The sequence below is a fragment of the Agelaius tricolor genome, unplaced genomic scaffold (genome assembly GCF_023055355.1).
Source record: "Agelaius tricolor isolate 1412-34295 unplaced genomic scaffold, bAgeTri1.0.p SCAF_5, whole genome shotgun sequence".
NCBI lineage: Eukaryota > Metazoa > Chordata > Aves > Passeriformes > Icteridae > Agelaius > Agelaius tricolor.
Genome location: NW_027269265.1, coordinates 41,219,245 through 41,244,568, shown reverse-complemented (window position 1 = coordinate 41,244,568; position 25,324 = coordinate 41,219,245). Strand labels below are relative to the sequence as shown.

The following is a 25,324-nucleotide window of genomic DNA, read 5'->3' as shown; positions in this document are numbered from 1 at the left end:
AATTTTAACTTTCTCAGCCCTTAGTAATTCCTTTTGGTACTTCCAGGCACTGACTAAATGGCATTTACAGCTGCCAGCAGTAACTTCCAATTATTTTCTCTAGTTCATGAAGTCTCTGAAGCTGGGTTTTACCTTTATCTCTTCTACTGTACTTCTGCTCTTGATGGATATGTGGGCTCCAAATATATTTCATATACTGGAATGTATTGCTTAAGACAGAAAGTGCCTGTTAGTATAGGGTAATTTAGCCTATAAGCCCAGAGAACATAATGACAAATAGTGCTGACTACAACAATTTATAGCAAAAATAACTTTAAACTCAGCATTAGTATCAGAGTGAGCCTGTCTGTGCTCATTTTTGTGTTCTCTGAAACACCAGCGTGATTTTGTGTGAGATCAGCTGTAAGACATTCCCTTTTCCTTAATTTTTTCTTATTTCTTTTTTTTTGTTTTGCAAAGCCCACGGGGAAAATGGCATTCCTCTTCATGGATAGTCCTTGTCCTTTGGATTTCCTGTCATCCAGATGTGCCTTGCCCTGCTATCTGCAGCTCTAGCTCCCAAACTGATTTCTACTTTGCAGGAAGTAGTACTTCATAGTCCTAGTTTGAGAAAGGGGAGATGGCTGCAAAAGGCATTAAGCCTGGTGCCAGCAGCACCTGACCCTGGCATATTGCTCACAGCTCATAGCTGCCAGGTACCCCAGTTACATGGCACCAAAGCAAATGATGCAACACTTAATTTTAACTGTCTAGAGCAAGTGGAAGGAGGTCACTGTGCCCACAGCAGAGCATTATCAGGAGGAAGTCCTCTGGTGTGGGAGACACCCCCTGAACATCATGGGAGATTAGTTTCAGGATCTATATGGCAAGGTACTGGGTGAATAAAATGAGAGCTTGCTTTATGTTCTGTAATGTCTCTAAGAACTAGGCTGCTTTTGAGCATGGAAGTCTGCTGCTGGCTGACTCCTGCATTCAAACCCCCATTAGGAAAGCATCACAAGTATGAGATACTGTTGGAAAACCGTGTCTATTACAGCTGCCTTGCAGTAATTGCTGTAAGCAGAGGGCACCCCAAAGGGTACAGGTACTCATTCTTGGGCTACAGAATAAAACATACTTTGAGTTGTAGTTATTATTGTTATTTAAGCATTTATTTAGAATAAAACACAAATCCTTCCTTTGACAGCTTAAATGGATGAAGAATACTTTGATAAAGTCAAGTGTGGATGTGGGGTGAAATGTGGAATACCTGAAGAGACATCTCAGTCTTTAGCTCTAGAGACATCTACAGAAGTCTGCCAGAAGAGGCTTGATTTTCTACTAAAAATTCCCTCCTGGCTACTATAAATTCTGCTGGCATATGGCTACTTGGGCCTTGATGGCTGTGATTATAGTCATGTAGACAACTTCGTTTTCCTTGGAGGAATTTGTGAGAATTGTAACTGTGTGTTGAGAATTGCCTCTTTGAAAGTTTGATATGGTCTCACTGGAAAGTGATGGAAGAGAACATTATGAGTGTGTGGAATCTTGGGTTATACTCTGTTCTGTAGATTATTTTCCTTTTCCAAGCAAAGAACTGTTTCTACATTTTCACTCTTGCAGTATTAAGACCTTTAATCTTTGCCCAGCACTGATATCCTTATCATTGCTAAATCAGCCCTTTGTGAAAGGTTTCATGTTTTGAGGATATGGTGAGGAGTCAGTATTCGTTGGCTCTCTATCATTATCTTTTGTTTGTTTTTGAAAATCATTAGTATAAATTCAGCCTTAGCCTTATTTGTGTGCTGGTGATAAACTAGAGGTTGTGATCCCATTGCTTACTCTGCAGTACTCTACTATGCACATCTGTGGAAAATGTGGTAGTCACTAACGTGGCAATTAAGAAAATCAAACACCTCCATTCATCAGCTCCATTAGAATGGTAACCCTGGCTTGCATCAATCCTTAGGCTACAAGGGTAGCTTCCCAACATATGCTACTCTGGGTGAGTTTTTATGGTAAGTTTTAAGGTCCTGTCATTCAGCCGTTTCAGGACCCTAAGGATATTGGCCAAAGGGACAAGTTATAATCACAGTCTATCTACGAAGCAAGTGGGTCTTCCTTGATTCCTATATAAAAACAAAATTAGTAACTGGGATCTTGGGGATCATTATCTCTCTTTGGATGATTGTGTTTCCTTTCAACCAACTAGGTCTATACCAGTGAAGGCAGAGTGCTCATCAGGCACCTTAATTGAACTTGCTCTCAAGTGCTGAATCTTTTTCAAGTTTGATTACTTCTCTTCGTGATATTTGTTCCTAGTTACAGGGTCTTCTGTTGGCTCTTTTATGTGCTTTCTACTTAGAACTCCACTTGCAAAAGGGTTTCCAATTTCAGATTGCAAACCACTTCTCAGAATGCATCCCTTCAGTGTGAACATAGCAGAGGTTTCTCTCAAGCTCACCCTTGTGGTGGAAATTCTCTAAATGTGGTGAAGTTCCATTGACTGGATGTATTGGCATCACTTTACTTCCTTGGCTTTTGAGACAAATGCAGATGAATACTTATCCATTAAGCCCAGGTACCTACTGAAGCACTCTGAGAGCCCAAGGGTCATGACTGCTGAAAGAGAGCAAACTCCTCTGTCTGCAGTCTGGAGGTTTGCATCCATGAGGAGGATCTCTGGAGCTTTTTGCCTCATGGGAAGACAGCTATTTTGGATTCTGAGTAGATTGTCCTAGCAGGTTAGGTAATTAAGGCCTTCACTGCCTTGGTCCTGTGGAATGAGAGTGCTATTCCCTTCTTCTTGGTGCCTTCCAAGCCTACTAAGGGCTTCATGTAAAATGTGTTCCAGTGAGCCAGTGCTTCTCTGCAGTTGGCTGAATGTGTTCATTCCTTTCAGACAGTAATTCTTGTAACACCGCATCATTTCCTGAAGGAGAAGGCTTAAGTTGCCTGTGAGCCTGAACCTGGCAGCTGTTTGCTAGTGATTTCTGTGGTGTCTTTGGTGTCACCACACCTCACTCTATGCTCATGAAATCTAGTATGAGTTTTCTACTGCTTAGAGATCACACCTGGAAGTAGAGAGTTCACTGATGAACTCCGCCATACCTCTGTCTGACAGAATCACTACTGCTTTGCATACTTCTGCTAGAAAAGTAGACAGCTTTAAACCACTTCAGGTTGTGGCTGTACTGTGGTGTAGTGTTTTGAGGTTTTTGGGTCTGTGTATTTTGTTGATTAGTTGGGATTTTTTTGTTGTTGTTGTGGTTTTTAAAAAATTCCATCAGAGTCCCATTCTCATCAGCTTCCGAAGGCAGCGAAGGAGCTTTATTGGCGCAATGACAACATACATGGTTTTTATGTGTAGGTCTAAAAGGCAGAGCCACTTTGAACTGTGGATAGAGATATTGTTTCTACTTACAGTAGTCACAAACATAATTTTCATTGCAGAGTAATTCAGATATGTAACTTTCTTCCTGCAGACACTTTTCAATTGAGTTGTTGGATCTCCTTTTAAACTTGCAGTGGCAGGTCTGATTTGATGACCAGGGTATGCTCTTGCCCCATCTTAATTTCCTCAGATAGCTTCCCTAAAAGAGTTTTAGAAGTAAATTAACCTTAATACCCATGAGTAGTACAAAGTAAGAGTGGAGCCTTACTAAAGGGAGGAAGTATTGAGTTGCAACACAAGTGTTCAAGTGACCATGGATATCTTAACTTGACATGTTAAACTTCATTATGGGTAATAATATCTTTGCTCTGACTTGCAGAGGTAATGTAAAAGTTCTGTAAAATATCCACTGTTTGTTTTCTATTTTATAAATCCACCTCTATTAGATGACTGAGAAGATAGCATGTTGTAAAGGGAGTTAAATAATAAATAACATGGAAGTATTTATCCTGGTTTTCCCCTTTATATCTCTATTTAAAATTGTATTTTTTTCAGACTTGCTGGTCATATATTGTTGGGATGTTTGATGAATTTTGCAAATGCTTTGATTAGGTTACTAACTTGGAAGTGATTTATGACTATTCTAATGTCTCCTGTTTTGTCTTCTTGCAGTTAGCAAGACGTGGAATGAAGGTGGTTCTAATCAGTAGGTCAAAAGAAAAACTGGACCAGGTTTCTACTGAAATAAGTGAGTTAAAACTTCTTCCCTAAACTTCACTGGCATGCTTATAAATAAATGCAATTGCACATGAATTTCATACATGCTAATATGTACAGCTTTGATTTTGAAAAGAGTTTGCTCTTGTGCACAGTGCAAATGTTACAGATATAAGTGGTAAAGGCCTTGCAGTTCAATTTTACAGCTCTTCACATTTAACTTCTGAGAACAATAGGGCTTAATTCTGGAATAAGTACTCCTAAAACTGTTAGTCTTCCATAAGAAAAGCTTACCAGGCCAGACTGAAATACCACCTATTCACATAGTAGTAGTTGTCTAAAATCATAATAAGGCAAGAAACATGCCGTCACTTCTCCATTTGAATATTCTCTCTGTCTCTCCAGCCATAAGGGTACTTTCTTTGCAACTAGAAGTTGTTGAAAGTGTTTTCTTTGTTATTTGTTGTCTTACCAAGTATACAGATTTATTGTGGGTAGCTTGCCCCATCTCCCTCTTTTTTGTTTTGTTTGAATAAACTACTCAAAGAATATATTAGAGACCTGTAAGTTCTTTTGAGGTGATGAGTGTTCATAGTCATAAGAATATATGGAATGAGTTAATGTGTTTAAGAACCTGTATTAGGGATTGTTTCTTCAGTAAGTGTGTAGTAAATGGCTGTAATGGAAAAATAAGGGAGCAACTTTAGTGTTTCAATCACAAATGGGTATTTCTACAGGATCAGTTAGGAAAAAACTTCCTCAAGTCTCATGCTGACAAAGGATTTCCCAATCAGAGAAAAGTATAATCTAAACCACAAGAATTCCTCTTCTAATCTATATCTCTTTTATTAGGGCATATTTCATGCAAGGTTATTAGTTTGTGCAGTGTATGTCAAGATAAAGTGAGAAATATAACCATGTGAAAAGGTTTTGATAAGCAGGAGTAGAAGTTGTGTACTATAAAGCAGGTGTCTCAGCATAATGATGTTGGGCAAAGAAACGTTTAAGATGATGCTTCTGTGCTACCCTCTCTTGTCTTGCTTAGGCTTTCTAAAATGGTTTGTGTATGTAATGCAGATAATGGTAAGAACTGCTCTCTTTCCAGGGTCATAAATGTACAATTTTGGCTTAAGTTTACTAAAAATTCTGTGTATTTGTTAGTGGCACTGTTTTACTATAAAGCATAATCCCCTAAGTCAAGCGTCAACACACTGTGCTGTATGAAGTTGTAAAGGATTGCTGAGTGTAAGTAAGGATCACTGAAAAACTCAAGGACTTCAACTTGCTAAACAGTAGCTGTTGTACTAGATCTGTAAATCAGGGCATACAGTTCTGTTGATATTGATGTCACTATTTCTGGCTTTTAGTGTCCAATGTAAGATGGCATATCAAACTGTTTTTTAGACAGAAAATTATTCTTTCTTATGTGTATGTTTAAGTTGTAGAGAGCATTCCTTCTTAGAGCAAAGTTGTCATCAAGCTCTATCTTCCACTGATTTGGAAGTAAGTGGCATTGTTCATTAGTATCCTTCATTTAAAGCTGTCACTGCAGTGTCTGGACCTACCTGTGACACTCTGGTCAATGTAGTGACAATGTAAATGCAGCAGAATAGGTGTCACTGCCTGGGTAACCTGTCTCACTGCTGAAGCTTGCTGCCCATACATAAGGAAGCTACAACAAGGTGGTGTTTTTTGGTGGTTCACTGCAGTAGCTGGATGATAGTTTGCTGCATTTGTGTGGGCATGTGCAGTCACGTTTCTAGCAACGTTACATAAACTTGTTTTGCCAAGTCAAACTATAACTGAAAGAAGTTTCTACAAATAGTCTTGTTCAGGAATCAAACACCTATGCATGAAGTGGCAAGCTTCTTGAGAGTGGTCATAACCCCTTCTTTAACAGTTTGGGTATCTCTTTCTCCCTGGGAATTAAGCATGATGCTGACAAGATAGATAAATCTACTGCTTTAAGCTTCAGCACTTACATGGTAGCTGCTGGGGGAGGTTCTCAGATTAAAAAAATAGGTACATTTCCCTATGTGAAGCAGCCTGTAATACATAATTACTGTTAGGCCTCACCCAAACATTTTTCTGCTTCCTTTCCTAAACCGTTCTGAAATGAGATGACTCATGCTGGGTTTTCAGAACACTTCTTTTGACAACACTGAGCTACTGAAAAGTATATCTTGTTCATCGTGGCATATACTGAAGGATTAGGATAGTCTGCATGAACATGCAAGCCTGAGTTGCACTTTCAGATCCTGCTAGGTTTTAGCTGGACAGAATTGTCTTGTATTCAGTCCCATGTGGTCTCTGCAGTCTGCTCAGATGTTGTCATATATAAGGTCTGTGACTTTTTTAATGCTAAGTCTGTAATTACCTAAACGGTTCCCTTGCAGGCTTCTAAGGTAACTTTAAACTTCTTTATAGTGGTCCATTGTCCTTCAAATTGGCATAGAGCTTGCTCCTCTTGAGTAATGACTCTTAATCACTTTAAGGAAGAATACGTGTTTAGCTAATTCCAGTTCTTTGAGTTGTGTGATTCTGTGCATGTTTTCAGTTTGCTGCTCCTTTTCATTAATCAATCTCATGCTTATCCTATTGAATGGATAGATACACTCTGTCATAAATAATGACAGGGATTTTGAGACTCAGGTGTGTTCATTCTACTTCAGAAGACTCATAGGGTAGACTTCTACTAGGAGTGACATCTATTTACAAAATACAAGTTGTATAACCACCATCATAAGGGAAATACTCATATGTCTTTCTGCATGTTAAATGCCAACTGACCTGGAGCTGATTTTTTTAATGTGCATATGCACATTAAAGTAGCTGAATTGATGTTATGGGAACACCAGATGTTCTGAATGTGCAGCTCAGTTTGAGCAACAAAAATTAGTGGGTTAATTACAAGTTTTTGAAGACTTTATAAGATTTTTCACTGTGTTTTCAAGCATGTTTTAAAGCTTTTTTTTTTTTCAGAGTACTTAGGTGTTGTAGGATTTGCCATAAAAGAGCAATTCTGCTTTTTGTTCCCTAAGAAATATGGATATAGGGATAATATAGGATAGAATAGGGAGAACATCGGATAATAGGGATACTCTATTAAGAAATAGAGTATCGGCCACTGACTGAAGAAAAAATCTAGAACTTCCTCTTCAGTCGTCATGGACAACCTTTATGAGGAATTATATAAGTTTTATTGAAGTATATTGGATCTTTTAATCAAGTTGTCAGGCACAAGCACAGACTATTAAGGTCACTGTAAAAAAGGCTTCCCTAGTTTAGTTCATGCTGCTTCACTGTTCCACCACTTTTCTGAAGTGTCTGTTGCATTGCATTGTTAAACACTTCCAAACATTCAGGGAGGATCAGGAAAAAAATTTCTCTGTGAATGGAGACAATTGTTTGAGTGCCACATGTTGAGTCTATTCCCTGATTTGCTGTATTTAATAATGAGCATGGTCCAAGACATCTCAGGTGCTCTGTGCTAGCAGTTGGTTCTTGAACCATGGATTTGCAGGCAGAAAAGCTTCAGTTACTGCACTGGATAAGTTTTTCCTCAGGGAATTGAGAACTACTTTGCTGTAGAAACTCATTACCCAGGGGCTGCAATATGAAGAATGTAGTGCAGACCAGATAAGCAAGGAAAAAACTTCAGTTTGTCTATAGGGAAATTGTCAAAAGAATTTGGTACTGGTGTCCATTTTTAGCTGGTACCTTCACAGGACACTTCATGGAGTTGAGCATGAGCTGCAAAAGCCAGGAAAAAACTGCTACTTCCTTGCTGGTGTTTCTACTTAGAAGTCTGAGTAACTACTTACTTGTAGGTGAGTGCATATAAAAGCAACGTGGCAGATTCTGTCATCTGTTATTATATAATGAAAGGAACTTCCTATGTACTGCTTTCAAGTTGGTGGTTTAGTTTTACATACACACAGATGATAAAATTGGCTCCAATTAAATTGTTTGAATTTAGAGAAATCAATTGTTTTTCCAATGTATTCTCAAAAATTAACATTGGAATACACTATAAGCCTTTCATACTTGGGAACTACATACATACAGCCTTACATGCATTGGGAACTAATGTTCAAAACTTGGATTCTGCTACATATCTGTAAGAAAATACAAGTTTCTTCTATAAGAAAATAAAGATTTTTGGCAATTTTGCGAAAATCTATGTAGCTATTTCATTCCAATACATTTCCTCAGCCCAGTGTGCAGTGTATCTAAGTTGCTTGGTCATGGTAGCTTCATCTTGAACTACTCTCGAACCCTAAGATTTTGGGTATCAGTAACTGATAACTCTCATGCTTATATTCAGGATCTGTTGTGTTCTAATACTCTGGCATGATTTTTGAGTACAAAAATGGGATGTAGTGCCAAACCCAGAAACGTTTCTTCCCCATTTCCTAGGTGGGTGCGTTTTACAATTTTCTTCTGCTTTCTTGGTGAAAGGATGCCCCAGGTTGTGGGCAGCATCCTGAAGCAGACCTGTTGCTGACCCCTGTGCTTGTGCCCCATCCCTCACCATGACCCACTGCAGCAAATGGGCCATGCCCCTATGACAAACCGAATCCCTGCAGATGCTCACCTGCACCTCCCTTGGAGCGCTTGGCTCCTTCATCTCTGCCCTGTCTCTTAATTTCCTCTCTGCTGCACCCCAGTACATCCTCCTCACATTTTGGAGTTGGCAAGTAAGAATATTTGTGTTTAATGGAGGAGGTTGAAATGCAGACAAGTTCTGAGAGGAAGGGGACATCTTTTGCACAGAAATGACAAGATTCACTTGCCTGAGCTTAACTTGAAGACTAAGTGAATCTGGCAGTTATTCTGACCTTTTGTGATCTATTTTAAGGTAAATGAATATGTTTGTAGCCTTCTATTACTTGAGCCAGGTTTAGGTTGACATACTTGAAATCCTCATATATTTCTTGAACTTGACAAAATGGCTTCAAATATTTTAGACTTGTTTTGATGCACTGAAGTCACCTTTCACATAAAGTTGTAGTGTGAGGGTCTTTGATAACGAACTCTTGAATTTAATCTCTGAAGAAAGTTTCCCTTGGATGAAGTGAAGGAAGTTCTCTTGGTTTTGCCTTGTGTGAGCCACTTACTAAAGGAGCAGTTGGTGGGCACTGTAGAAAGTGGACAGAGGATTCAAACTGAATTAATTTTCATTAATTTGTTAATAAATTAAGTAGATGACCCTGATGTAAAAAAGAGATCTGTTGGAAAGGGAGCTTATTTTTAATTTTGAATTTTTTTCTTCTTTAAGAAGAATTCTGCTTCTGTGGCTGGATATTTTTCCCACTTAGTCCCTCTTTTTTTATGGTTTTCTCTTGAATTTTCTCATTGACATTTTGTCTGGATTTATTTAAAGAAATTGAACAGAATACTTAGAGAGCAACACTTGACAGATGCCCTGCAAACTACAGGATGCAGTCCTAGAACTACTTCACCTCTTTGGAGAGTTTTGAGCTAGCAATCTGGTAGGACCATACACAGGTAAATGTTCTGCAGATGACCAGTGATATCCTTGCAGAAGGACTTCCTTTCCATAGCATCTGTCAACATATGGAATAACAGACCACGTGTTACAGGTGGTTTTAAGGATGAAAACCAGGAACTTTATTGGTCAGTGTAGGGGTTCCACAAAGCAGTAGGTGAGCTAGCAAGCTCTAGGAGATGGTGCTTTTTCACACCTGGTAGGACTGAGTGAGTTTCTTCCAAAAAGAAGGTTCTTGCTGTGAACCTCACTGCCAGTGTGTTTCTATGCAGTACTTATTAATAGTTCATAAACCCAGGAAGTCCAGGGAAAGGAATGTATGAAGGTTATTTAAAATGTGAATTCGGGACTTTGGGTTTCCTTGTCTGAATATAAACACAGCAGAAGTAGCCTCATACTCTGTATATTGTGCCTGTAGGATCAGGACTAACTCTAGGACCTAATGCTTTCTTGAGTCTTAAAGCTTTACATGTTAGGTAACTGGATCAATGGGCAGGTGACTTCCTTGGTACTTTTGAAAGCCAGACTTGAACAACCAGGAATTGTCTTCCCTGCAAATGTTTGGGGTCACTGCTGCCTCTGCCTGGCAATAGTTGTGTGGGAGGATACACTGCATTTTCTGTAATACTCAGAAACATAATGCCTGTCTCTGCTAACGACCTATCTGTAACATAAGCCTTTAGGGATGCCAAAACAAGAGCCTCTGGGCCTTTGAACACCTTTTGTTAACATGTAAGCTGCAATCTATTGCTTATCACTTTCAGTGTAAAATAAGCTGAACATCAGCACATGAAAAGATAAGTATTGGATTGTTTTCACATTGGATTGGGTGAAAATCTGTTTTGAAAATTTAGTTTAAGCCAACTGGTAGAAGCTCTATTACTAAGGGACTTAAAATCAGGCCTTTTAAGTGTCTCTGCAAGGAGTAGTCTCTCTCTGGCACAAGAAAGGACTGTGTGGTGCAAAGAGTGCTGTCTTCCTTCTGCAACTTCATTCTATGAATGTGTATTTTAGTCTTATGTCACTTTTTTAGCAGGTTAAGTTCCCTTACATCAAGTCCTTTTTATCTGTCAAAGCTGTAAAAATCCCTGATAGACTTCTCTACTGAGGAAATAGTGATAATCACTTCTATGGTTTTTCATGAATATGTTGTGGTGAAGAAAAAAAAATGCTAGTTAGTAGCTCTTCATAGAGAAAGGAAACTCAGTTGATTTGTTCTGCACAACAAATTCTTTTTAAAAAAATCCTTGAATATGAGAAATAAACAATTTTCAAATTTGTGTAGCCACTGGATAAAAGTATGACTACTGTAACTCCTTAGGCATATGCCACACTTCCAGTGCTGAGTGGGTACTCTATTTTTTCAAGCAGTAGATGGGGACTAATTAACAATGGATTTTTCCTTACGAGTAATACTTTGGAGAACCCTGAAAACTTGTACTTTTAAGTGCCTGACTTTGGGATACAGCAAACATTTTACTGTGGATGCTGAATTGGAGATATAAAAGATAATGCTGAATTAGCCTAGAAACTTGTTTCCCTTTTTAAATTTGCTTTAATTCAAGTAGAGTGACAGACTTAAATGTCTTGAAATTGACTTGAGAGTAAGGGCACAAGTTCTTTTTGTTAATCCATGGTATGACACCTTTCAGTCTCTATTAGTGACACTAAATTCTTCTTACAGTGTATTTTTTCTGGTCTTTCTGAAATTCATTCTGTTGAGCCTAAATCTAAAAAAAAAAGGTGTTGGGTTTTTTTTTTTTAATAGTTACTGTTCTAATAAGTATATGGCTGAAGAATTTAGACTCCATTTTGCAGAAAGTGATGCAAAATTCATGTTTACATGTATACACATGTCAGGTGTACACATTGTCACAGACAATAATAATGGGATTACGGGAAAGGAAATGTTACAGGAAGTATGGGAAATAGTCTATATGCCCTTCCTAAAATGATTAAGTGAATGAAAAATAGCTCTCTTCATGCTTAGTAACAACAAATACATCAATGAATATTAAAAAAAAAATAAATCATGGGGGGGTTGAAAATAGTGTTGGGGAAAGAGGAGAGGAATGGGAGTTTGAGAAGCTGCCTACTACACAATAGCAACCTTCCCACGCTTCACGTTGTGCATCCCCCTGAAATAGCTGGGGACCGTGCCCTAGCCACTGCTTGTGCAGTTCAGGCAGAGTGGATATTTTGGGGCTGTGCTGCAGAGAGCTATTCTGGGAATCACCACTCCTGGCAGCACAGCACGGCACAGCGCGGGGGCGGCCGCACGTGCGGGGCCCGGGAGCCCCCCGTGCCTGGCACACGGGGCCGGGGGTGCGTGGGGAGCACCGCGCTCAGCTCGCCTGGCTGCCTGCAGGCACTGCAAACACTGCCAGCACTCGAGTGTGCAGCCCCCCTGGCTGCCAGCCTCTGCAGCTGTTTGTCACAGCCTGCTTGATTCTGTGTTTTTAGTTAGCTTGGTAATTAGAACAAGCTTGATTTAGAAAAGCTTGCAATGCTGAGCATAATATTTGGGTGAATGGCCTTATTGATTGATCCTGCGTTATTCAGAATGTGTTTCTGACTTGGTTAGTGTGTTTTAGAAATTGTAATGTATTTTGATGTAATGGAAGTCAGAGGAGAGCAAATGGAGGCAATTATTAATAAAGTGTGTTTTCCCTCTGTTTTGTAGTACTGTACATACACATTAAAAACTTATGCACCCAAATGGCTCAGTGGTTTTTGGACTTTGGCTTGGAGAGCTGAAGTCATCTGTGAAAGCTGAGAAGTGATGAACTGACTTTTGTATGTCTGTGTATATTGAAACTTAAAGTTAACAGAACATTTAAATTAAGATCTGTCATTGTTTTATCTGCTCCACAGTTCTATGTGATTAGATTTTTAAAAAATATTCTCTCTTTTTAAGGAAGCTGTTTCTGTGAGATTACTTGTGCAACTATTGCAGTATGTAAGGAATTCCCTGGAAGTCCTGCATGTGTACTTGAATGAAAGGAATTGGAACCTATTCCTAGAGGCTTTACCAAGTGTTCATATGCATATACTTACAACAATTTATGGAAACATAGCAAGTACTGTTAAATTGTAGGCAGGCATCTTAAGCTGTGCAGGAACAGCATAGGCTTCCTTTGCAACAGGTGCAACAGAGCTTCCTTTTACTGATTCCTTCAATTATCAGTATTCGGCTTTAGAGTTTCAGACCCTTCAAAATGTTCAGAAAAAACTAGCTCTCTTTTTACCTAGCTGATTTTAACATGCTTCTACATGATGAATATATCACTGTGTAGTAACAGTCTGCTACCACCAGTCTGGAAGTACTTGATACTTCTGGAAAACAAATTCCATCCATCCATGACACTATGAGTTACTTCTGTGAACTCTGAAAGTCCCGAATTGGATACATTCCCAAAATGAATAGCTCTCCCTTAAAATATAATACTTTGTAGAGCTCTCAGCAGCCACTCTATAGTCTTAAATTCTTCATCTCTGTCCTGCTTAGATAGAGTACTAAAAAGCAGGAAGTTTTAATGTTTTGCTTTCATCTCTCAGCTTCTTACCCTATATTGAAAGGTTACAAACTCTGTTTCTGGAGACCGAGTGCTGGATTAGGATGAGTTTTACCACTGCAGTGATACTGGGAAGATGGCATCTTTATTTGTGGATGTAGTTGATTCTCCTTACCTAAACAAATTTGTCCTCTCCTGTATGATGAAAAACAGAGAGCTATTGTTCTACTGCTTAGAATCTCTGACTGTCCTGAAGCTAAAGACCAAGTGAGACTTTATATTTCTGCAAGCAGTTGCATTATACTGTATCACTGTGATGGCAATATTTATATTGGCTTTGAATGTAAAGTAGTGAGATGCTTCAGTTCTAGCAAGAGTTTTTAATGTCCTTTCCCTGATCTTGGAAGAACCATCCCCATTACCTGCTTACAGTGTGGGCCTTGTATCTCAAACCTCTCTGTTGCAAAGTTGACTGGTTTTGCCTCAAGGTGCAAATTCAAGCCGTTCCAGCAAACTGCTTTGAAACAGGTGGTCAAGAGCTAATGTTATTTTATTAGGGATGAAGATCTTGTAATTTTCATGTGTCCCAGCAAGACTTCGTATGACAGACACCCTGACACTGCTTCTCTTTGGTAAACTGAGCTGCTTCTCCTGACCATCAAATTGGTGTACGTTTGCTGTTGCATCGAAATACACAGGCTTGCTCCTCTTGGGAAACCTTCTTTCAAGTGCAGTTTATCTGTGTCTGAAAACTTCCTTAGCATTTTCTTTGCCAAGAACCAAGATTTCAGGAGGGCTGCTGATTTCAATTATTTGCAAGCTTAAAAATATTTTAAAACAAATTTTAAAAAAAATTGAAAACGGTTGTCTCTTAGCCATTTTACAGTCCTTTGTTATTATTTAGTGTAGCTCACTGTAGTTTCTAGCTTTCTGCTTTATTTTTTTTTTAATTACAGTGTGATTTTTTTTTCCTGATGTTCTAGGCAATGTGGTGTTATTTTGCAAGTGAATCTTTTTAGTAGACAAGGTGTGCCCTACTTCTCCCGATAGTTAAGATTAGAATTTTCCTTGCATAGCAAGACTGGATACGTTTCCTGTAAGAAAGACATATCTGGCCTTTGGAATTAATTAAGTTTTGCTTCACCTACTGATATTGTAACTGACAATCTTAGATGAGAAGTCAGGCAGGTGTTGTCCTGTTGGCTGTTCAGGATGGTTGTAAGGTTTTCTTACGCTTATTTGGAATAAGTAACACCTTAGCCAAGGTTTCAAGCACTATTTGGAGTTCTCTTCTGAGGATACTGAAAGTAATGTGTCCTTCAAGGGTTTGTATGTGAAAGTGTTGGTACTTCTGTTGGTGTGAAGAATGTAGTTAAATAGTGTATTTGTTTCCAGACTGTCTCATCCTGTATCGTGCAGAAACGCACAATGGCAACGTAACTCAGTAAGTCAGTAGCTCTTTTACCACTGCAAAAATAGGCACTTTTTCAGTTGTCTTATATTCCCCTTTCAGTGTGTATCTTATGTACTGCTTTTGTTTGCATGACCACTGTATTGGACTGCACTGTGCCTCTGCCTCTGGAGTCTGTGTTTTTGGGTTGCTCTCTAGATCTTGGGAAGGATACATCCCAGTATCTTCTGCAGAAGTTCACTTCATCTTTTTGTCTTGTACACTGTTTACACCAGCCTGCTCTATCACTATTGGGACTGTTGGTTCATTTAGCCTTTCCACGGCTGTGAAAATTTGTTCATGGTCAACAACTTACTTCTCAAACGATGCTGTGATTGCAGAGGATCATGTCTGCTTTTCTTGGTTTACCGGGATAATTTGAGCACAGTTGGTATCTTGCTAAATGATCAGATGTCTTGGCTAAGGTAATACGGACCCTGTAAATTAGCTGGACATGTGAATGTTTAGGTTAAAACTTATTTGTAGTCTCAACTGAATATTTTAGTAAATGAGATGATTAGGACACTAGTGCGTCAGAATTGGGAATTGTGAAGGAGAGCTGCTGAATTTCCTTTCCCATCCTATGGATAGGTGATGACTGACCATTGCACAACTGCTGACAACCTGGTGCTTGTAGTATTTAGTCTCCTGCTAAGGAGTATTTGAAATACCAGTTCCAAAGACAAAACATCAGATCCACTTTTCAAAGTGTCATCAGGAATGCTGGACATGCTGGCAGGTAATAGCTCTTTCAGGTCCTCTAGCTGTGGCTGCAAAAACTGGCTAATACCCTCCTTTCACTCCCTGTGGCTCTCAAGTATCTCCTGGTCCTCAAGCTGAAAGCTCCATTAAGGAGTTTCAGATTTTCTCTTGGACAGCAGTAGCCCAGATACCTGCTATCCTAGATACCCTGGATAAGGACATAGCCTGTTTGCTTCTTTCTCTATTACTCTACATCTCAGTGTCTTTTTGGTAGATAAAATAGGAGTGTGCTCTACTCTGTCTTGCAGCCCATCTGTTTGAGAACATCTTAATCCTTAAGATCAAGGAAATTCCCTTTTCCATTTTTTCATGCAAAGCAGAGGACACCTGCTCTTCTCTGCACCTCGTGCTCTGACTACTAGACCAAGTTTACACGGAAGTGACTTAATGCTATTTGCATTGTCATTTGGTTTTCCAAGTGTATCTTGTAGTCTTTTCTCTGATGCAGGGGATCCTCCCACCTATTGCAGGTTCTGGGACAGAGCACAAGATATGAAAAAGTTACAGGATGGATACCTGGAAGCTGATGTGAAATGGGAAGGGAGGGTTTGATCAGCTGGTGGTATCTGTGGGGGCAAGACAGTCTTGTGTGTTTGCGTGAGCAACTTCACAAAGACCTTGTCCACTCTGGCTATACTAGTGGGCAGCCTTCTACTTCTCACATGGTTTTATACCTTGTACTGTGCACTCTGCCCACAAAGGATGCTGCAGCTTTGTACAGGTGTATTGCTTAACTACCATAAGTGTAATGGCTCTTTGCTAATTTTCTAAAGGATCAAAGAAGGGCCTTATATAAATAGTAGTGTGAACACTTTAATTTTTGTTTTATATTTATAGTGTTATGTATAGTAATATGTATATATTTTATAGTATTATTTCTGTTTATAGTATTCTGATTTGTGTTTACTTTGTCCTCTCAGTATCTCTGCAGTGATTTCAGGAAGCTTTAAAGATGGATTGGTAGGAATCCTAATGAAGAGTGTTTAGTATAAAAAGGACAGTACCAATTGAGCAAGTTTGTGCGAATGGTGTTTGTGTCCTTTAAACAGCTTGCATTTCACAAAGCATCTGAGTGGCAGTGACAACAGCTGCACTCCCACAAAACAGTTAAAAATGGCACATGTGTAAAGTGTGTGACTTGGGCTTTGCCCATCCAGTCCATTTGCACATATGAGATGAGCCTCTAATGTTGTCCTTAATACTGTGTCCTGTAAAAAAACAAATGTGTGTGCTAAACATTAGAGCAGCTGTGTTCAAAAATAGACTATTTCTATGCCCCCCCTCCAGTGCTGAACTTGATTTTCTTCTGACGCGATCACAAGACTGCTGCTGCAGTAGGGGCTTAATGCTATTTACGTCGTCATTTGACATAGCAACATCTCTCAGGGGATTTTTAAACAATGCAGCTGTTCGGGAGAGATGAAGAGGTTGAGGATGGGAAAAGGAGCAGAAATAATTTCATCTGCCATTAGGGATATTGGGGGGGGGAGGGGAGGCAGCGAGCAAACCAGTGAGTTCAGTAGATTCATGATTCTGCATGAATGGATGGCAGGATCATGGGAGTCACGGCTTTCCCTTGAATGGGAAGGAGCATCATGGGAATCTGGCTGCTTCTAATCTTTTTTGTGAATGATTCTTTTCCTTTAACATGGCACTGGTTTTTATGAATGGCTCTGGGGGCAAAGTGCTGCAAAATTCTTCTCGAGCTGTATACAGGTCCCTTAAGGAATGCTAGGGTGGGAGTCGGGCACAGCAGAACAGAGATGCTGCGATGTTAAGCTACTGTTCTGTTCTTTTGAAGTCTGAGAGGACATTGTACTGCTTTTAAGTCAATATAATTTAGCTTGATGAAAGCAGAGTTGCTTTTTATATGAAGTATTTTTACTACGTTCCTTCTTGTTTTTCAAAATGTAGTTGCCTGTGTGTATTTTTCCTGTTCTAGTAAGGCTGGAGATGACAGCACATCAGAAGGGCTTTGGAATGATTGAGTTTGAAGTTCTGCTCTTCTTGTTCACCCACACATTCTCTTTTTGGTACATGTTCAAAAAACGAAAGATTCAAAAAGTTTTATGGGACCAGAAGTAAGAATGAAAAGGGAGGGCAACACAGAATTGTTTTGCTTGGTCTGAAGCAATTAATTTGCCATTTGGCCTCAGTTGTAAAAAAATGTTCTTGTCAAGCTGTACGTGAACGCTGTTGTGTACATGTGCTTCCAGATTTCTCCATTTTTCTGTTCTATGCAAAAGTGTATCATCTGCTATCTTGCCACCTTTCTTGTCTCTTAGAAGTAAAATGTGCAGAATCATTTGGGAATTTTTGTTCTCATCAGAAGTGGCTTAACGTAATGAACTTCTGTGCAGGTAATGTTAAAATTCAAGGATTCCTTGCAGAGGTGGAAATGTTCCTGTGTAATGCTAGCTACTTAAAATGTTTGTGAAACCTAATAACTGATACAGTCTTAATATCTGAATGGTAAACTGTTTCAGACTTCTCAAAACTGTTTTATTCTAGAGGAGAAGTACAAAGTGGAAACAAAAGTCATTGTCGCAGACTTTGGAGAGAGAGAAGATATTTACAATGGAATCAAAACAGGATTGGAAGGCCTGGAGATTGGTGTTTTAGGTTTGTATCTGATCTTTCTAAATCTTTCATTGTGGTGTTTTGTCTTGACGTGCCTACTAACTTCTTCCCATATTCAAGTTTATTGAGACTAATCCACAAAAGCTGTTACTTGTTTGACTAGGGCTATGTTGCTGCATGCTTGAGATGTTTTCTAGCTTGCTGTTGATACACTACATGAGATGGTGCTTGCATGTGTGCCTACTTTCTAGGAACTTATGATGTTTATTGAATGTGTTCAGTGTGTTATTCTGTGATTGTTAAAGGCCTTTGACTGCAGCTTGTGACTGCAAACACCGTGATGTGAACACTTGGAGTTGTTGAGCCTGGAGAAGGTCTCTCTCCAGGGAGACCTTCTTGTGCTCATTCAGTACTTAAAGGAGGCTTGTAAGAAAGATGGGGACACTTTTTAGCAGGGCTTGTGTAATAGGCATGTTGCAAGGAGCAGTGGCTTTAAGCTAAAAGAGTGTGGGTTTAGATTAGGCAAAAAGAAGAAAAGATATTGAAACATTGGAGCAGGTGGCACAGAGAGGTGTGGGGGATGCCCAATATCTGGGAACATTCCAGGCCAGGTTCGATGAGGCTCTGAGCAACCTGACCTGGCTGAAGATGTCTCGGGGATTGGACTAAATGACCTTTAAATGTCCCTTTTCAACCCAAACTATTCTCTGATTCTATGATGTAATGCCATCTTAGATCCTAAGCAAGCTTCACATACTTAGCTCAGGAGATACTCAGTTAGGAGTACAGCCCTGTGGGAGAGCCATGAACTTTTAATTACAGAGCTGTTGAAATTCAGTCATTACAATAGAACATCAAGTAACTGTCTCCTGCTTCCAAAGTCCTAAGACTTTTCTGTCCATGTTGGTAAGCTGTGTTTCTTTTGCTGATAGGACAATATGCATGAGTATGGTTTGCCACATCACAGGAGTGTAGGTGGTGTGGGAGTCTCTGAAAAGACAAGGTGATCCCTCCAGTTACTTTGTCAAATGTAGAACTGAGGTGATTTCATATAGGTGTTTTATCACAAGCTAAGAAGATTTTCAGCATACCAGCAGCTTACCCGAATCCTTTTTGAATGGGGGTAAAGGCAGCAATTGCTTATTGGTTTTCTGTTTGTTTTTTTTTTTCCCCCTTGGAAACACATATCTGTGCATATCCTGTATTTCTGTGGTCAGCATAGGGATGAGAACCTGTGATGGTTGAATACATGAAAAAAATCATGTGGCTCAGACATCTACTAGAACCTGTCATCTGATAAAGCACTCCTCACTACAAAACTCGTTTTACTAACCTGAAGTGCAGTAATTGGAGCTTTAACTGTGGGGTGTTTTAGGCGTATTTCAAAACAGATTTGTTATATACATGATAATATACTGTATGAACTTTGTTGCTAATAGATGAATCTTGTTATACAATGTTTGAAAAGAATGCTTAAGAAAATAGTGTATATAAAAATGCAATTAAAAAATAACATTAAAGGATAAACCCCAGACTGCTCCCTACTACTTTTAACAGACTTGAGTACATACAACTCATGGCATCCAGCATTTAATCGCTATAAAAATTCAAAGCCATTGAAGTAACTTCAACTGCCAAGGATGTGTTTTGTGTAAAGAGTAGTTGTGACACAGCTGTGAATGCCTTGTTTCTTGTTTCTGAAGGAAATAAGTTCCAAAGAAACTTTGAAGAGTAAAATTAATGTACATTCTAATCTGTCCTGTCAAAATCCACTGAGGGACTGTGAGGCTTGCAAGCTGCCTGTCACGTAGCAATTGCTGCAGACTGGTAGAGGGTTTAAATGTCTCAAAACACCAGCAAACCTTTTACTGTGCTAGGTGCATATCCACACTGGAAGGGTTTTTATTATTTCTTAGGTTGTGATTAGGTTATGGTGATCTACAAAATAATGAAAATCTGACTTTTTATAGCCTTGCACAAACTGGGCACTAAAGCAGTGTGTGTGTGTGTCAAATTTCGTGTAAGCTCATTACAGGAAAACAAAGCACGTTCCTTAAACAGAGCCTGCTTCTTGCTTTTATTTGCTTGAGCACCTTGGCTAAAAACATGGTAAAAATGGCAATTAAATGCTCTGGAGTTGGGTATTCTCTAGCTGAGTTCCTCTGCTTTTTTGTTTTTCTTGCAGCCATTGTCAGTGTAGGTTTACAAAAACCTCTATTCTGACTAGTCCCCTGCAGTTTTAGTAGATCTTGTGCCCAAGATCACCAGATTACATGATATGTGGGTACTTGCTTTTCTCCAGATAGAGCTGTATTAATAGCAACCATTTGCCAATGTAATTTTTCCACACAGATGATGGCTACTCCTGTAGGATAGTATTTTAATGCTTTTATGGTAATTAATCTCATGCTTTAGTGCCTTATATTTTAAATTCTGTAATATTTGTTGGAATCCAGAATGTAGCTTTTGTTGAGCTGTATTTTCCATGTTAGTGTGAGGGAAAACATGGATTTAAATGAGAACAGCCATAAGGGTTGAGTTCTCAGGTTCCAGCATATTTTCTTCTTTCAGGTCTCATCTGGAGCAGTAGGTATGAGAAGCATTGGTAGCACAGCACAGTTGCCAGTGATCAGTGCTGATTATTTTTTAATCTTATACTCAGAGACATAGGAGTCTCCACACGTTCTGCTCAAGAATGAGCTTCTAATTATGGAGTTGCACAGAGTCTAACTAAAGTACTTACAGACTGAAATCCTTGTAAACTTCTTATTTGGAAGCTTCTTCTCACCCACGTAGGAAGGCTAAAAGAGTTTGCATAATGTTTTGCTGTGTGTTCAAAACAGCGTCTGTCAGTGACTTCGAACATGTGCTAGCTACAGCAATATGTTAAACAAGCAGAGGTGGGAAATCTTCCTTTTGCCATTCTTAAATAGCTCTGATTATTGAAAGGAGTTTGTGCTGGACAGTATCTTACCCTGTTGCTATCCATTTTTTTCTAGGTAAAATATGGTGATGCAACCCAAAACCTGATTTTTTAATGGTCTCTTACAAACTTGCAGCAGAGATGATTGCAGAAAATGGGACCCAGTCAGCAGTAAGGGGTGTGAATTCCGTGTGACTGTCTCTGTAGCATGAATCATATAAGCATTCTAAATTTGGACAGAATTGCCAAGATTAGTCCCATAACCCTGCCACAATTCATAGCCAAAATTCTTTCTAGAGAGATGGAACAAAAAATAGTTTATTTTTGGATGAAAAGAAGAAAAAAATTTCGTTCACTCTGGCAGTAGCCAGACTGTATCGTCTTCCTTTTAAAAACTTTTCACCCTTTCTAAATATAGCAAATGTCTGCTGGGATTTTGCCAACTCCGTGTTCCCCTCAATTCCTCACCTCAATTTTTAAAGGTTATCTAAAAGTTAAAAATTTGAAACACACAGCATGACTAATGAACTTCCATTTATACACTAAGATCTGGACTAAAAGAGCTTGAGGGAATTCCGAATGAAGTTGGTGCACTTTGCCAGAATCTCTTCCTCCTGTTTCTTGCACATCCTGCATCTCTGTTGATACCTAAATTATCTTTCAGGCTGGGTCTTAAAACAATAGCTTTTGGCACAGATGGAGGGGCTATTTTATTTTATTTTTTGAAAAAGGCATCAGTGCCTTTTGACGACGTTTCTTGTCCCCGTGCAGACTCCTGCCTGGAGGTGCACAGTGCTGCTGAGCATACATAGCACTTTGGGATTCTCTGGGGTGTAAGACACTATATAAATGTAAAATGTTGCCACAGCAACCACATGTCACGCGATTCACTTGCGTAAGATGAACAACAGATACTTAGGAAGCGGAGATCCCTTTTGGTTGCTGCTTTTTGTCTCCATATCAATGTGCTCTGTGGAGTTCGAGGCTGCAGAGCAGCTCTGTTTTCGAACAGAATTAGAAGTTTTCTCCTGTTGGGGCTGGGATTTAGAGAATGGGTTGTTGGTTTCACGTCCGAGAATAAAACCGTGCCAGTGTAAAGTATAGAAAAAACCCAAATCTAGGAGGTTTAAGTAATTCGATGCAGGTGCGGGGATGACGGGGAGAAGGGTTTCCCGCGGGGGATCTCCGCGCAGGGAGGCCGGGCAGCGGCGCGGGGTCCCCGGCGGCGGCGGCCGCTCCCCCCACCCCCGCGGGGCGCGGCGGCGCTCGGGGCGGGGGGCGCGGGACGCGCCGCGCTGGGCTCTGCTGCCACCTGCCGGCCGCGCCGCGCACTGCGCCCGCCGCTCCCCGCCCCGCCGCGCCGCTCCCCGCCCCGCCGCGCCGCTCCCTCCGCGGGGAGTGCGGCTGGGCTCTTAGCGCACTCGGGGTATTGATTCATCGGGAAAAAGGGTGTGAAACGGCTTCACCGCTGTCCCGCCAGGCAGCTGCTCTCTGCCTCGGCACCCCGCAGACACCCCCGTTGGTGGCAGAGGCAGCGCCGGGCCCCCGCGCTGTGGGGCGTGGGTGCGAGGCGCTGAACTCGGCAGCTGGTAAACAATGCAGAATTAACGCTCACACATTAAAAGGGCCCGTCCGTGTGCTCCCGCCCTCCACCGCGGGTACCCGGGGATATTTACACTGAAGGAAACTCGGCCAAAGCACTTAGAATGTCATAAATGCAACATTTTAAGCATTTAATTGCTTGAAAATTGCCATTAATCAGGGGGCATCCAAGTGATCTCATTCATCCTTTTCTTTCAGTCAACAATGTGGGAATATCCTATGCTTATCCTGAATATTTTATTGATATTCCAGAGCTGGAGAAGGTAAGTGCTTTTGTGGTACCTTCTAGTGTTCTACTGGGGTTAGCAGATATTTCAGAAGTATTTAGGTTTGGTTAAGGAACCCACATAATGAGGTTTTCTGATTAGAATTAAGTGTTCAAAAGCTTGGAGATTTCCATAAGCAGCATAACACAATGCTGATGATGGCAGTCTCACTTTTTGGTGGTGTTCTTTACGTACTCTTCCTTGCTGCTTCTGCTCCTGTCCCTGGTCTCATCTGGCTGGTGTTTATGAGCTGCTTTGGCTTGTGCTGAAGCACTTCTTATGTGACTGAAGGGGGGAGCAAGCAATTTCATGGATGAAAGCTGCATAGTCCATAACACTTAAAAACGTAATATGACCATTTTAGACAGTTTATAATGTAGGGACAATCTTGGTTGTACTGGATACATAGAAGACTCTGATTATGAACAATTTCACTGGTGCATGATTTTCATTCTGAAACCCTTCTAGCTCACTGGGTCCACTGTGTTTTCTGCCTAAGTGTTGCTAAATATATCCAAATAAACTTAAAGTCACTGAAATGGTGAAGAGTAAAATAAGTAGTTAATTTTAAAACACGTGTCAAAGGTAAGAATTTATTAAAATTCATAAGTACTGAATAGTGTTAGGAAATAGAGTGTCAGTGTGATACACCTGTGTGGTTCTATATTTAATGCAAGTCCCTAATCAAAGATGAAACCTGACCAAGAGCAATTCACAGACTTTGCTTTGAAAGCCTGTCACTGTTCCTGATACTTAAGCAGGTAGGCAAGGAGGAAAGGCAGATAATTTATCCTGGCACTTAAACCCAGAGGATGTATAAATATTGTTCAAATAACTTAAAATGAATAAACCCCAAAACTTTGTTTTCTTGCAGACGATCGACAAAATGGTCAGCATTAACATCATGTCTGTTTGTAAGGTAAGTTAGCAACACTTCTTGATAATTCAAAACCAGAAAACAAGACTCAGTTGTCTGAGGGAATTACTTTGACCTGTTAGGCTACAGGTTCACTTTTTGTCTTGAAGAGAAACCCAGCGGTTCTAATTGTAATATTGGACTGTTCTGATTGATGTGTGAAATGTAATTTGTTGCAAAGATGCCTATTAGCTATTTGAAAGGAGCAAGGTAAGTACATAAAACAGCACCTAATGCTTTTTGACAATTGTTCTACTAGTCTTTCTTGTAAATGCTTCTTTCTTCTTCCCCTGCATCTGTGTTTCTTGGGGTGGGCAGCCCTTATGTCTGCATGTCTAAGGTTTTTGTACACTATAGTGAGAAGGCACTTCATTTTTTCCTGCAAAATATATGAGCAAGAAGGAAAACCAAACTCACAGAAGCATGCATTAACTTTACTTCAGAAGTTACCTTCACTTTTGGATATTTAAACTGAAGTTTTTATTGAGAAGAAATCAGCATGACTTGAGGCTAAAACATATGGCTGTTCTCTTGCTGATTAACATGAGGCCCATTCAAAAATAAGATTTTCATCTTAGTATATCAAAGCTTAAAAAAGACAGAGGAAATAGTTGCTTACACATCACAGGGATGCTGTTAGTGTATTACCAGTGTGTGCTGATGGAACTCCTTGTGACTATTGGCTGCTAAACCTTCTGCATACAGAATATACTGCATAACAGTGTATCTCTATCAGCTGAGGGTTAACTTTCTGCCTCAAAGCTAAAATATTCAAAGATGGCTCTAAAGATTTTTTTGCAGCTCTTCTGATTAGGTCAAGTACTAAATTCATCTAGTACGATTCTTTTGGTGAGTCTAAACTCTGTTTGGTTTCCATGTGAGGAGGCACAGCACCTCTTAAAACAATGCTTTAATAAGATTCTCACACTTTATTAAAACATAGACAAACAATGAAAATGCAGCTGTTGCATGACTGAATTGGGGAGTTGGGTGATGTCAGCTTGCTGCTGCAAGCTCTTACATCTGTGTGTGTTTGATTTGACATCTCAGAACTACTTGTTGGAAGGTTAGAAATGCTCTTAACAGTGAGTCTTCAGAAGCCTTTCACCTGGAAAATGACTGTGAGCCTGACAAGTACAGATTTTCCAGTTGACCAAGAAGGCCAACCCATGGTGTCTTGTTGTCCCCCAACAGGATTTAACCAGAGAAGTCAGTTATTAATGAGTTTTCTCTTAAGGAAGTAATTTAAGTTAACAGAGCTGCATCAGGTGTACATCTGAAGAAGTGTCACGCACGGACCTCCTCTGCTGAGGTGTGAGGTCTGTGCTGTGCCAGCAGAGGGAGTGCACTATTCAATGATAAAAGAATTTGGGGTGTCAGTCTTCCTGGGAGCATTTTGTTAGAGTAGAAAAGTTAGAGATGAACTACTTCAATATGTATTTCTGAAGATGGGAGGGTAGAGTAGTAGTTTAATTCAGCATACACCTGAAGTTCCAGAGATGCAACTAGACTGTGTTGTTTTCCAAAGTAGGCTCATGCTTTAGTTGTAGTGTCAGTGTTCATCAACAATTTTACAAAATTGTCATACAGCTTCTTGTAAAATTTGCATCCTCTCAACCTCTTCAGATTTCTAAAATGGCTATTTTTGCACATACAGAAACTTACTCAAGATCTGCTTGCTGAGTGTTAATAGTGTTTTTTGCTTCTG

General features: G+C 39.9%; 1 protein-coding gene across 1 annotated transcript in view; it reads left to right on the top strand.

Annotated features, from left to right (window-relative positions):
• HSD17B12 (hydroxysteroid 17-beta dehydrogenase 12) overlaps positions 1–25,324 on the top strand; it is an 80,856-nt gene that overhangs the window by 29,844 nt on the left and 25,688 nt on the right. Inside the window, exons 3-6 of the mRNA XM_071427583.1 lie at positions 4,046–4,121; positions 17,841–17,951; positions 22,633–22,697; positions 23,575–23,619. Coding sequence (XP_071283684.1) covers positions 4,046–4,121; positions 17,841–17,951; positions 22,633–22,697; positions 23,575–23,619 — 297 coding nt within the window. The remainder of the gene's footprint in view (positions 1–4,045; positions 4,122–17,840; positions 17,952–22,632; positions 22,698–23,574; positions 23,620–25,324) is intronic.